The sequence below is a fragment of the Podarcis bocagei genome (assembly GCF_964188305.1).
Source record: "Podarcis bocagei genome assembly, chromosome: 5".
NCBI lineage: Eukaryota > Metazoa > Chordata > Lepidosauria > Squamata > Lacertidae > Podarcis > Podarcis bocagei.
Window position 1 is genome coordinate 53,089,356 of NC_138129.1, and position 13,757 is coordinate 53,103,112.

At 41.4% G+C, this 13,757-nt stretch overlaps 1 protein-coding gene across 6 annotated transcripts in view; it reads right to left on the reverse strand.

The window, feature by feature from the left end:
* ERI3 (ERI1 exoribonuclease family member 3) overlaps nt 1-13,757 on the reverse strand; it is a 191,908-nt gene that overhangs the window by 112,408 nt on the left and 65,743 nt on the right. For all 6 annotated transcript variants that reach the window (XM_081195344.1, XM_081195343.1, XM_081195342.1 and 3 more), the window contains one exon: nt 8,521-8,593. In XM_081195344.1, coding sequence (XP_081051470.1) covers nt 8,521-8,593 — 73 coding nt within the window. The remainder of the gene's footprint in view (nt 1-8,520; nt 8,594-13,757) is intronic.

Sequence of the window (13,757 nt, forward strand, 5' to 3'; positions counted from 1 at the left end):
GCTGTTCCTAAGACATCTATCAATCAACAGTCTTTTGTGGTACATGAGAATATCCCCACAGGAACTACTACCTGACATAAGTATGAAGATCTGTCACCAGTGCCTTGTTCAGCTGGTATAGAATTGAATTCATGTATGTTTGCCCCAAAAGTTGTAATAATCCTACAACTATTTTCTTAATATGCCCAAGGCCTATGTAATTATCATTTACTATCATCCAAGAGGTTTGAGTGGCTTACAAATAACAATTTAAATGGTCACCAATAACTTAATACAAATCATGACTATAAACCCAAAATTATATAACAGAGTGTAAAAGGACATTTGAAAAACCAACAACCAGGATACCATAAGAAGATAGTAATTCAAATGTAAGTTTAACTTTAAAAACCTCAACACTTTTAACTTGGCCAATGAAAACCTTTCAAAAATGTTAAAAACATACAAAATTGGGTTCCAGGAGGCTTGGTGACCATCAAGCCACACCTGGGAACTTCCTGAACTGACCTGGTGGGCAGGTGTTACTTTTAGTACCCTATCCCTAACTAATGTTAAGGGCTTTGGGGAAAGAGACATTCCTCAGGCAACTAGGACCCCAAATAATGTCTAGAGATAGCACAAATTCATCCCAATAATTCTCATTCAAAATTCCTGGAAAACTACTACAGGCAGTTGAACAATTTTTGTTGAAGGGAGAAATGCACATCACCACTGAGATTTGGCATTCAAAGCTCACCTTTCCCCACCATAAATCCAACACTGATTTATAAATTTATGTTTACACATCCAAGTTAAGAATCAAGTAGATCCCTTGTGGAGTACACTGCAGCAGGATAGAGGGGACCCAGTATCTTTAAGGCCTTTCCTGGATGCCCTTTCCGTCTCCAATGACTACCCGCTAGCTCTCTCCCTTTGATTTAAGAGTTCCTCTCGTGGCCCTGACAGTAAGGTATTTCTGTCCCACAGATTATAACTCACTCTGGGCTATTATTCAACTCCCAAGCCCTGGCCCTGCTGCATTTAGTCCAAACATAATATCCTTCATGCATATATTATCTGTCTCCCTATTATCTGGAATCATTTCGGAATTAAATTTCAGTCCTGCAATATTGGCTCGAAGAGCGGCTCGCTTTATGGGCTAGTCAAAGGTTAGAATACCAATCAAAATAACATTGCCGATGCAGCGAGACATTTTAATATTCCAAAACCCGGTAATTGTAAAAGGACATAATATTTTTTCCCTGATTACCCCAAAGGCAACACATGTTAACAAGGCGAGGGAGAGAGTGAAAGGATTTCCAGAGTTCAAGACAGCTGTGTGACAGATTTAAAGGCAAAGTAGTAGAAAGCTGGCCCCATGCAGCCTTCCAGGAGGGAGGGAGGAAGAAGCACACCTGCCCCTATTGATCAGATCAATGAACCCAGTGTCTCTCTCTCTCTGCGATTGGCTAGTTACCAGTATCATTTGAGCTATCACATGACTGTCAAGCTGATCGCATGCACTTCGGAAAGCTGCTGGGCTAAAGGAATAGTCATTACATAAGATAACAACCCACAAAATGGCACAATGAAAAATACTAATTCAAGTCCAGCAAGTGATGTTAGTTAGAAAGCAGGCAATAAGATAACCATGGCAAGCGCGTGTTATGATTTCTGTCAGCAACAACAACAAACATTCTGACCCTACTCCTGTAGTCCCTTTAGTTTTTAGGATCAGCCTCTGAATTAGGCATATGTTTTAATGTTAAGCAAATGCTTCAGATCAAAAGTTGATTATTATTTCCACTATCTGGGTCACTTTGGGCCTTCAGTAAATTTATGTGAACCTAATGTCACTCCTGTTTGACCAGACAAACGATCCACCTAGCCCTGTGTCCCATCCTTGACAAAAGCCAAATAAAGATGCTTCAAGAAATATATAGCAGCAGTCCATTCTTGGTCATCCACTCCCAATCACCAGTTTTAAAGTTTAGAGACATCCTAAATATTAGAATAGATGCCCTGAGCATGCTAATAAAGAGCTATTGATATTCTTATCTTCCATTAATTCGTCTAAGGGGTTTTATTATTATTGCCCAGCTGTACTGATAGCAGAGACTTCCACAAATAAACTGAGGGTTATGTGAAAATAGTTTATGTGCTTGTTTTAAACCTGCTGCTTGTTAATTTCATTGGAGGTTCACTGGTTGCAGTAACTACTTGAAAGGGTAAAAGGTCTGTTTCCTGGCTACTCTTTCTACTCCACTCACGGTTTTATATACTTCTGCTTAGAAAAGTAATAGATAAGAGTGGGTATTACGGGAAAGTCCAGATATTTAACCCTTCCTCTTATATGTAAGATAGTGCATACCTTGATGATTTTTTTCTGCTCGTCTTGAGGTGGAATCCAATGCTGCAGAAACAGCCTTCAACTTGTGGAACAGCACTTCACCTTTTGCTCCCTCACACACCCACAAAATTTACTCCTTGGGATCCCACACCTTCTAAAACAGATTTTGAGGGCATGTGGAGGGCTGTAGGAAGGAGAAGGCCATGTCCCATTATGTGAACACAAGTTCATTCTGCTTGCACCCAGACAGCACTGAATATAACCCTCTATTCCTCTTCTCAATTACTTGGGTCTTCCTTTCCCCCCTTTTTGAAGATGGGGACAACATTTGCCTGCCTCCAATCTGTAGGGACCTCACCTGTTCTCCAATAATTCTCAAAGATAATAGACAAAGGCTCTGAAATTACATCCACAAACTCCTTTAGTATCCTTGGATACAGCTCATTAGGCTCTGGACATCTGAATTCATTTTAAATAGCTAGGTGTTCCCTTACTACCTCTTTTCCTATCTTGGGCTACAGCTCCCTCATTACATCATTCTGTTATCACCAGGTTGGGCATCGCTTTCCTTTTGGGTGAAGACAGAGGCAAAGTAGGTGTTGAGTAGTTCCGCCTTTTCTCTGTCACCCAATAGCATTTCTCCATGTTCCTCACACAGAAGATCTACCACTTGCTTGCTCTTACTTCGGACATAGCCAAAGAAATCTTTTTTTATTATTTTTAACCTCTCTTGCAAGCCTGAGCTCATTCTGAGCTTTAGCCAGCCTGAATTTCCCCAATGTGCCAATGTGCAATTCATCCATGTAGCCTACACACTGTGCTAAGTCACACACACACACACACACACACACACACACACACACACACACTTAGCAGAAAGAAAACAATGTCAGTTAATATTAACAATAAGAATACTCCATAAAATATAATTTAAACATATGGATTAATATAAAATGCCCATATGTCCGAACAGATATCCAAACTAGACTGGCAATTATAAGATATATGTTCAAATGTAAAAAAGGCAGTATGATCTTCAGATCACTGAGTAATGACTGGTGGGTCTTTAACCTTCCAATCTTGAATACAAATCTCTTTGCAACTATAGGGGGTCAAAGGATTGACTTTTGTTGTACATCTGTTAGTTACCACATCACAGGAATATAATTTAGAAGTGCATAAGTATCAAAAAATATCAAGGCTTTTTCCAAAGAAAAGTAAATACGAACAACAATTTCTGACCAAAAAGGCACCACAGGACGCACCCTCATCATAAAGCTAAAAGAAGTATTATCAGCATTACATCACCAGGATGTATCTGAATGGCTTAGCTGTATATCACTAAGGTTTTAACAGATCAGTGAACCACACAATTGTGCAGAGCATGAATGCAATTCATCAATGAGGTTGCTGGACTAGAGTCTACATGTGATAAAAATGCATTTGGTTCTGTGTTTGGTACTAAAGTTGAAATTGGCAACACTGCACCATCATCGTGTGACATACCAGATGGACTCTGGCCCAGCAACCTCATTAGCTAATGCACCCATATGCTCACAGATATACATATACACAGTTATTCATACACCCATAAGGTTTATGAGGTACAATGCATGCAACATTGCACCCCTGCTTCCTGCCTTCTGCCACAGTGGAGACCCAAACAGCACAGATTGCCCAGGATGACAATAAAAGCTATTTTGCTTTGTTTCCATGAGAGCATCCCTTTTGCTCCTTGTTAAGTCTTAATCAAAGTTATTTTATTACACAGCCTAAGGAGCTGCACCTTCTTGTTGGGCAACTACTGCTACTAATCGTTTATATAGTACCATCAATGCTCATGGCATATTCCAGATCAAAGTGAGAGAGATGGATCCCTGTTCTAAAGAGTTTACAGCATAAGATTCAGTGGTAAAATGCAGCTGTCTGACCCAACTGAGCGGAAGTCTTAGCAGACAGATATTTGGAGATGGGTGCTTTGGTACATACCTACATATGGCCTCCTTCCTCCTTGTAACTATGAGGGAGCAAGAGTTTTGTGGTTACAGGCCCTCAGTGTCCAAAAGACAAATTGAAATGCATGTTATATTTAAGCCTTGCAGCATACCAAATTGCTCTTCTGGAGTAAGCTTTCCCCAAGCCACTGCTTTATTCATATGTGTCTACCCTTTCCCCATAGACCCTCTACAGTTCCAGCATTTGTCAGTCCCACTACTGCTCCCTCCATCCTGGCCTGCAAGCACCCTTAGCTCTTCCAAACTTGGACATTACCATCTGAGAAACAGTATCCTTCTTAAAATACCTTAATTCTGATCCACAGCACCTCTGCTGCTCATAAAGACAGCTTTTGACAGCAGCAGAAGGGAAGCCAGTCAACAGCACTCAACCACTATCTCAATGGCTGCCCATTGAGAAGGTTTAAGGGGAGATCTGATATATAAGAACATTCTAATAAAATCCATATCCCCCGGTAGCCCCCGCCAATACAGATCTAGTCAAGGCAAAGAGCACAATAAACTCCCTGCCCTAAGTCCTAACTAAACTGACAGTTCATGAAGGATACAAGATCGCTCAGTGACATTAAAAATGTCAGCAAGAGGCCGATGCGGTTTGGCAGACGGGAAGCATTTGCAGGCAGGGGAAAGTAAAACTTGTGACAACGCATCCAGCTATAAGCAGGGCTTGTTCTCATCGCTGCTGATTTCTGCCCACCCTAAGGTCTTGCATTTATCCAGCCCTTGCATCTATGTATAAGGCTATTGTTAAACTATACAGGGCGGGGGGGGGGACCTATTACATTCAACCTGTTTCTGAACTTGCAACGAAGTCTAAGAATGCCTTCCAATTCCCACCGGAGTGGCTTTCCTAGCTTACACATCCAAGATGGCTTACTGGAAGTACTTGTCAGCTAATGGTGGGAAGCTGGACAGATCTTCTGCCTGCAACAGCAGTTGTTATCAGCAGGACACTCAAGGCTACAAGGCATGAATCAGCTTCCTGCCGGTTCCAACTTGGACAATAGAAAACAATGAAGAGAGAAGATGCAGGTGGTCTGGCTTCAACTGAAAGGAGCTCACCAACACAATGTGCTCCGATTAGATGAGGGGAACAGCTTGGGCATTTTTGCTTTGCTTCTTTGCAGATACACAGTCTAGTGTCCTTTAAAAAAGGTACCGTGCCTCCTTTCCAACCCATGTAGTAAGACTATCTTCTGCTGTTTACTATGCACGCATGCCTGTAGCCTGTGATATAGATAAAAAAGACTGTGCTGACCTAACTACCCACACTAGTCTCTAACATGGTATCCTCATGCACAACAGAATCAAGCTATGTGTCTGTTACAAATGCAGCTAAGTGTGTCTAGTTCCAGGGTTATGACTAAGCTTACTAAGGCAGAACCTATCACTGAGTACTCACCACTTATTCCATCCTATCCTCATTAAGATGTAATGATAAGCCATAGCTTATCTTAACCATGGTTTGTTGAACAAGCAAGAAATTGGCTCACAACAAGCCCTCTGTCTTCTCTGTGCATTATCTGTGTTATCATCTATGATTGGCTATACAGAACACACGTTTTCTCCTCCTTTGAATTTTTCAGCCACTCTCTCTGAAGCTCCCCCACTTCCCCCATTCTTAGACACAACCCACAGAGGCTTGCTACCATCTTTTCCTCTCAGACCTCCTGTACAAAAGGGTATCTTGCTACTGGTGTTCTGCTTACAGTCCAGTTGGCTTTTTTAACCAAATTTGCTAGCACATCAAAAAGACAATTCATCTGTGTGAAAGAGATATGTGAAACTTCTCCATTTGACACTCAACTTTCCAGCACCAGCTCTAAAGTATATCTCTTACCTGCTCCCCCATCTTTAGTATTCCAACCTCCTGTCAAATGTATGAGGGAAGATTTTTGCCATTTATTCTTATCTGATGAACCAGCAAACCCAGATGACTCCTACCCCATTTTACTTCTGACCTGTAAATTAGCAACTCGACTCCCCAACTATGAGCCATGTAAAAAGAACTATCTTACTATGGACAGGTTGTATCAGCAAACACCAGCTTCTATTGCACACCTGAAGACAGCTGAGGTCAGAGGACCAATCTCTGACTTCCACCCCTCCTCAGACTCTGCCTTTACCACCTGTACCCCCTCATCCAATTATAATACAAGTTTTGGTTCTTTGTTTATTTGTTTGATCAGTTGAAGCAAGAAAAATACATTAAAACCATCTGAAAATCCTGCCAGCAACCGATCAGTATCAAGGACCTAATATGGGGCAGTAGTTAACCAAGTTTGACCAAGTTCATCAAGTTATTTAATTTCAATGGGTCTACTCTAAATAAAACTTAGCTGAATACCACCTGTTATTTCTAAAGTGCTGTGAATTTTTTTTTGCCTAGGGTTGGAGATTTTTCAAGCTTGAGGCTGAAACACTCCTGTCTCTAGGCAGTTTGGAAAACATGGGGGCTGAGCACTTAGACCATTTCTGCTCTTTCCACATTTTGCAGAACAAGTGAGCTTCTATTTCCTTCTGACAAAGCCAAGTATGGGTCACCACACTTGACAAGAGAGTGAGTGGTTTTCTAAGTGATGTTAACCCTGATCTTGTCTGTTTTATCTACATGAGCCCTGATCTCTACTGCTCTACTGATCCTCTGTCCTGGGGTTTCATGCTGCTCCCATTCCTGCCATACTGAAGCATCATGAATTCTGATCAAACATCAGCACCATGAAGCTATTCCCTGAAAGAGACATAAAATTTCCCTCTGCCTGCATGTCAAAATGGATTATACATAATAAAGAAAGCAGGCTTCTAACAGTCTGAACCCGATAGCCCAAAATGATAGCAAAAAAGACATAATGTATTGTCCCAAGGGCAGGAGGTGCAACACAGCTAAGGGTTTCAGCCAGCTAATATCAAACATCACCACGCAGAGCGATTTGACTTTTTTGTATGTCCATCAACCTGCTGGTTATATCACTGCTATCCATTCACCAGAAGTTTAGTGAACTTCAAATGGCGATCATTAATGGTCACTGAACTGCACAACGCCCCAATGTGCTTTCAGATTGCATTTGCAAAAGCCCAGCAATAAGGCAAGAGATTTGCTCTGACAGCAGGAAACCCTTGTCAAGCTCAGTGAGGAACATGCTGCCAGCCTCCCCCTTGTTACATTCAGGCCCTACCCTGATTTGACAGAACAGAAAATGCTTTTTAATTTTTTAAAAAACTATTACCATTCAGAATGCCACTCTTGCTTTCACTTTATTTATTTTTTAAAAATAGGCAAAACAAAATAAGAAGAGCCAAATTACACGAGCATTTCATAAAGCAAGCTCCTACATATGGTTTGAAAATACAAAGCTGTTGAATTCAGTGGCACCACTCATGCCATTCATTAACAGAATACAGGAACTGCTTAAAGCATTGTAACATTTCCTTGCACAACACTGGGTTTGACTTTTTTGCACCAATTGCCTGTATCCACTACCTAACTGTCTCCTTATCAACACGGGGGTTGGGGGGACGGCCTTTTCCATGTATGCAATTCTCTTGTATGCCGGGGGAGGGGGGGTCTCTAGAGAAATACAAAATGCCTGAGTAGTTAATCCATTAGGTTTGAACAAACGAGAGAGGTATCTGTGCTTAAAGCTCCGGTGGTCATACTGCTAAGCAGTTTGGGTCACGTAATTTGGATCAGGGGAGTTATTGTTTTAAAGGTTTGTACAAAGCAGAAAGTCTTAAGCAGGTTATTTTTCTGTGCACTTTCTAGACCTTTAGCACTGAGAAACAGCTGGCTAATATTCACTGGCGGGCAGGGGGAGGTGAGAGGGAGAGAGACTTAGAAGCCCCGGTGGGGGGTGGAGCAGACTTGGATATGCTCCAGCTGACCCAGCCTTTCCCAGAGAGATGCTGAGTTATTATGCATAGAGGTGCTATGTTAGGGTGGCCACAATGGGATTCTCCTCAGCCGCAGACCATATTCCATCAAGTACAGTAAGACTCTATTAGGGGAGATACAATAGGAACTTCGCTTCACCCGGCCTCTGAGAAAATAACTCCTCATTTCAATGCAAAACAGCCATGCTTATTAAATACCTCCTTGAAGGAGCCAAGGAAGGGAGAAGGGGAAATGAAGAGGCAGCCAAGGGGTGGTGGGGAAAGGGAGATTTGCAATGAAAGTACCTTTTTGAGATTAATCCACTGTTTGAAGTAATCAGCAACTGGAAGCCCTAAGTATTGGCATTGTCCAGGTAACCTGTAAGAGAGGAGAGAGAACAGGTTAGATTCCATTGGAGGAGCCTGACATCACAAAATAAACTTTATTAAACACTTCTGGTTTTGAGAAAGAGGATAGAATAAAATGCTCTAGCCTGCATTTCAGAATGGTCCCACACATTTGACAGAGGCCACTCAAACACAGGAGCCCAACCCAAACCCAAGCTTGGGATAGCTAGACAACAGGCATTATACATCCAAGATGCTAGACATTTTCATTGAGGACTTAGAAGTTGGCAATACGTCGCCCAAATTTCACATGCAACCCATGAACATAGCAATCATTTTTAAAAGGTGTGTAGGCCTGGTTAGATAAAACTAGTGGTTCTTCAACTAGTGGTTAGTTCCATAAGAAGATTAGCAAAGTAGCTCAGTATGTTCTGGTGAGCCCGTGGGCATATGACTTTAGGCACATGCCTTTCTTTGGTTGTCCCCACCTATGTTCATGCACTCAACAACAGTCAACTGTGGCTGTATTCACATGTAACACTAAGCCATGGTTTGCTTTAAACAAACCATAAATTATTTCACAAATAAACAAACAACCCATAGTTTGCTCCCCGCAAGCTTGGTATGTTTTTCCGGCCATTCTTGCCTCATGGCTCTCTAATTCAGAAATGTCTGGGGTGGACAAACAAGCCATGGTTAAGCTTTTGGTTTGGCACTCTGCCCAAACCCATAGTTAAAACAAGCCATGATTCATAAGCCAACAACAAACCATAGCTTCACATCACAGTTTTTGTCAGAAGGTAAAGCATAGTTAGTCTTCAAGGTGGTCAAGGGACTGGAGCAATTTCCCTAAAACGAAAGGAGGCAACATTTGAGATTTTTTTAAGCTTACAGATAAGGCGAGAGAGTGGGAACATGATAGAGGTGTTTAAAATTATGCATAGTGTGAAGAAAGTGGACAGTAAGAGGCTTTTGTCCTTCTCTTATACTACTAGAACTCCCAGCCATACTGTGAACAACAGACAAAAGGAAGTATATCTATACACATAGTTAAACCATGGAATTTGCTCCCATAAGATGTAGTGATGACCACTAACTTGTACAGCTTTAAAAGAGTAGATAAAACCATGGAGGATAAGGCTAACAAAGGCTACTAGTCGTAATGGCTATGTTCTATATCCACTGTAGGTGGCTTATGTTTCTGAATGCCAGTTGCTGGGAAATCCCATGTAAGGAGAGCACTTGGGGGCTTCACATAGGCACCTGGCTGGCCACTGTGAGAACAGAATGCTTGACCAAATGGTCTATTGGAGTTCTTCTTATGTTTCTGTATAATTAGTTGATGGTATCCAATTTTAAATGTTTACATGGTTTTACTATATATATGTATGGCTGTTATAAACCGGCTTTGACTTTTTTATGAATAGCGGTACACAAATATTTTAACAAATATTTAATGTTCTTATGAACTCAAGTTGTAATAGATGGATGGCACAACAAGGCATTGTCTTTGCCAAACTATGCACCCATAAATTATGCCGGTGTTTGCAGCTGGACCCAAAGATGCCAAGATTACCAGAACTAGGCACACAGAACATGTGGGTAAACAGCCAAGACATACCTAGGAGATCACAAACCACCCTCACATTTCTATTCTGCTGTAACAACAGTCATCAGAAAGTTATCAGCAAGAGAGTTATCAATACATTGGCAAAATTAGCTAGGGAACTCAGGACTATATCATAGCTCTACAATCTCTCCCATAGTAAGAACTTGTGTTCCCCAGACAGCAGGCATGTCCTAAGCCCCACAACCCCCCCCCCTTCTGCTACTGGAGGGGCAAAGAATAGGCATTGTGTCCATTATCTTGGAATGTAGATTCATTTGTTCCCAATCAATTTGATTGATATGGGGTAGTTAACAGGTCATAATGCTTATTAATGCTTTGCTAAAGATTTTTAGAGATGCCCTGAATGCTGGATGGGGTATGAATTAGGCGAACACAGGAAAGACCCAAAATTAATTAAATAAGTGATTAATAGATCCATTTACACATGGTAATTACTGCAATCCAAGCAATTGGATATGCAAATTAGGCATGCACTTTGTACCCAGCACTTTGTTGTAAACTCCTACAAAGAAAGAAGGGGTTGGACAGGGCAATGAAGTACAGTGCTGGTTCCCTGGTGTTCGTAGTGTTGCCTCTAACGGAGCACAATTCAGTGGATCTAGAAACTAGACTTTCACCTACTGTCCGCATCCAGACCTCAATAACATCTTCCCATATACACATGCTATACTTCGACATAAACATAAGAGTTCTGGGGCAAACTGCTTCCAAACTGAAGTTCTGTAAGGGTCCAAGTTATCCTTATCTTGACGTACACACAATTTTGTTACTTTTCCTTCTCAAATAAAAATACTAAAAAGTATGAGCTAACAAACTATTGCCTTCTAAATTCACACATGTGAATCCAGACTGCCTGTGTAAGTACAACTTCACAGTTTAAAGAAGCTACTTCAATAAGGTTATTATTATTATTGGTGACAAGCTGTCGTGAGAGTTACTGTATATACCACCTCCAGGATCAGACGCAGCATTCTTGTTTTAACTGCTTGTAATATTGTATTATTACACACATATATTCAACCCAAAAACAAATAGACTAGCTGCTCTTCATGATCTCCAGCATGACTTTCATTGGTAGGAAGAGCTTCTCTCTTGAGGCCTGGATGGCTTAAAGGACAGGCTTAATTTGCCACTGTGTTTTCCAAATTCCTACATTATGTTCTGCAGTAGGAAAAAAAGTTCAGCTGCAACCTAAATACTGTATGTGTCTAAAGAATCTGAATTTTATACATTCTGCTAGCCATGTAAGAGAAACACACACCCCTGACCACTGAACATCCTATTCACTCTTCTTATATTTTACTCCTGCACATTTTAATTTTCCTCCCAGAGCCATAAGACTGAGAAAATTAAATTTAAAAACTAGAGAGATTTGTGTCAAATTCTAGCCCAGCATAATGTGAGGGAAGGCTTCTAAAATACACAGGGCAGTCTGACGGGCTGCAGAGGAGAATGATACGCAGATGGAGACAAAATCATGCAGCCCTCTTTCTTCCTTTGAAGCCAACTCTCCTTTCTTTCAACCAGGAAAGAAGAGCCCAGCTTGGCGGTGATAAACAGCCATGCATTGGTTATCGCTTTCCTTAAGTTGAGGAGAGGCAGCTAGTGATGGATGGACAGGAATTTGGTTATCAGGCAGGGCTGTCAGCCAGAGTTGCAGATAGCGCACACACATTTAGCAGGGCATCATTATGCAATGGCATGGAGCTAAAATATGGCCAAGGGTATTGAAAGAATGAAAGAACAGGATTTAGAAAAAACTAGCAAATTGAGCAACAATAAAGGAGCGCAAGGCGAGGACGTTATCGTCCTAGTGACACCTTTTATCTCAGTCTGGTTAGCGAGAGAAGGGCACAAATTGGTCCTTCCTCCACCATTGTATCCTCTTGTACAAACAGAGGCAGATAAAATGTGTCACCAATGTGATAGCATATCAATTTAACCCTAATTATCCAGTGGGTCACGCTAAGAAATAAGGGTTTCTCATTTCAACAGGTCCCTCGGTTTCTGCTATGGAGGAGCCACATTAATAACATAGGGGGGAAGGGGGGCAACGAGAAAAGGAGGGAGCCTGTAATTGAATTCAGTCACTCAGGTGGTCCTAGTGTATAAAAAATTAATGTACAACTCTCCCAACTAATCAGAGGCGGTTAATGTCCATCTGCTTCTGGGTTCAGAAAGTCAGAAGCCCAAGAAAATAAGGCCATTTCCTACATGCTGGATTCATTGATACCGAGCTGGCTTTTTAAAGAGTCTCCTCCTTTGGAAAAGATATGGGGAACATTAAATCTTGATATTTATAGACCCAGTCAGGAGGCATTAATAGAACCTCATATGCTGTCATGTTCTGAAAATATACAGAAAGCTTTGTCACCACTGCTTCAGTAAAGGCCTTTCCGCATGGGTGGTGGAAGGAGAGGAGGTTGTGGAGGTAGTAGAAGGAAGGGGACAACACTGAGGTCTGCTGCTTTGTGGTCTAAAGATAATTTCTGAATGAATTTACACCATGTTCTATTTTTATTTACTTATATATTTAAAGCACCAATGTGCTGCAGTAAAGATGCTTCAGGAAATCTGCCATATTGCTTATAAAGTATGTGAAAGTAAACATGAAAGCAGAGTGACACAATCTCTTCCTCACACTTTAGAGGAAAGTCATACATCCTTATACCAGGCCCGTCAACAGGTAGATCATGATCTACCGGTAGATCACTGGATGTCTGTGGTAGATCACTGGCTCCCCCCAAAGAAGCTCAACAACTTTGGCTCCCCTAAAAAAGCTCAACATTCTTGTCCTGCATCCCAAAGAAAAGGGGCTTTCCTCTCCCCTAAATAGAGCCCTACAACTTTGACCTGAACCCCTAAAAAATGGGGCTTTCTCCTTCCTTAAAAAAAAAAAAAAAAGCTTAACAATTTTGACCTGAACCCCCAATTAGATCACAGTCTATTGGGAGTTGGCTGTCCCTGTCTTATACCATTTAGATGCAGTATAAAGTAAGAGAACAAAAACTATGGCCATTCATGTATTCAGACCTATAGATGTCTATAGAAACCCAGAAAGCCTAACAATGCAAAAAGCATGTGCTACTCAAATGCGCTGCTATTCCTTAATGCAATAATAATTCTTCACTTCAATTTACAGGTGGCATCGTCTTACCCCAGGACAAGTCTTTGGATGGTAATGGAAAATAGCCCAGTGAGAAAGGGATACTTTGCCTAGTATAACCAACTGATACATAGAAATATTAGATGCAGCTTTTAAGAAACAAAGAAAAAAGAATGAATCTACTGCAGAAGGAGAAGGAATGCTTACTAGTAAGTGCATGATGTTGTGCCAAGCTCTGACCTGGAGCAGGACATCAACTCCTCAGAGAACAAAGCAGATCTATCACCAAACAAATAATAAAGAGAGCAAAAAGTGCCCCCCTTTGCCAGCTCTGAAGATCCCTTTCCTGGTTTACCAACAGAGGATCTTCTCAAGGCCTCTCAGAGTGGGTGCCATTCTGAGCGTCATCAGATGACCCCCCAGAGGACTCAAAGGGAGAGAACAAATTGCAGGCACCTA